The sequence below is a fragment of the Myotis brandtii genome, unplaced genomic scaffold (assembly GCF_000412655.1).
Source record: "Myotis brandtii unplaced genomic scaffold, ASM41265v1 scaffold45, whole genome shotgun sequence".
Taxonomy (NCBI): domain Eukaryota; kingdom Metazoa; phylum Chordata; class Mammalia; order Chiroptera; family Vespertilionidae; genus Myotis; species Myotis brandtii.
The window spans coordinates 6,455,705-6,456,032 of NW_005367209.1; the positions used below are offsets into that span (position 1 = coordinate 6,455,705).

General features: G+C 61.6%; 1 protein-coding gene across 1 annotated transcript in view; it reads left to right on the forward strand.

The window, feature by feature from the left end:
• Positions 1-328, forward strand: part of ADAM33 (ADAM metallopeptidase domain 33) — a gene marked incomplete at its 5' end in the record, with an annotated part of 12,736 nt that overhangs the window by 8,463 nt on the left and 3,945 nt on the right. Inside the window, one exon of the mRNA XM_014546527.1 lies at positions 138-148. Within this exon, the coding sequence (XP_014402013.1) occupies positions 138-148 (11 nt within the window). The remainder of the gene's footprint in view (positions 1-137; positions 149-328) is intronic.

The window sequence follows — 328 nt, forward strand, 5'->3', positions numbered from 1 at the left end:
CTGCGTCATGGCAGCAGCCACGGGGTATGGGCGACCGGGCGACCGGGCGACCGGGTGGGGAGGAGCTGCTAGGGAGGCTCCACTAGACCCAGGCCCTTCCTCGGCTGCACTCCTTTGGGTGCACGCTTATCTCCCAGTTTCCTCTTCTGTATGATCATCGTACCGGCCCCGAGTTGTGAGGCTTAAATGGAGTAAACACAGGACAGTGAAAGCTCACGAGTATAAAGGTTCTTTTCGGAAACGCCTAGCCAGGCTGTTCCTACAGGGCTGGCCGCGCTGGGTCGGGATTCCACGTTCAGTCTGGCGCTGCTGGCTCCGGGAGGCCCCC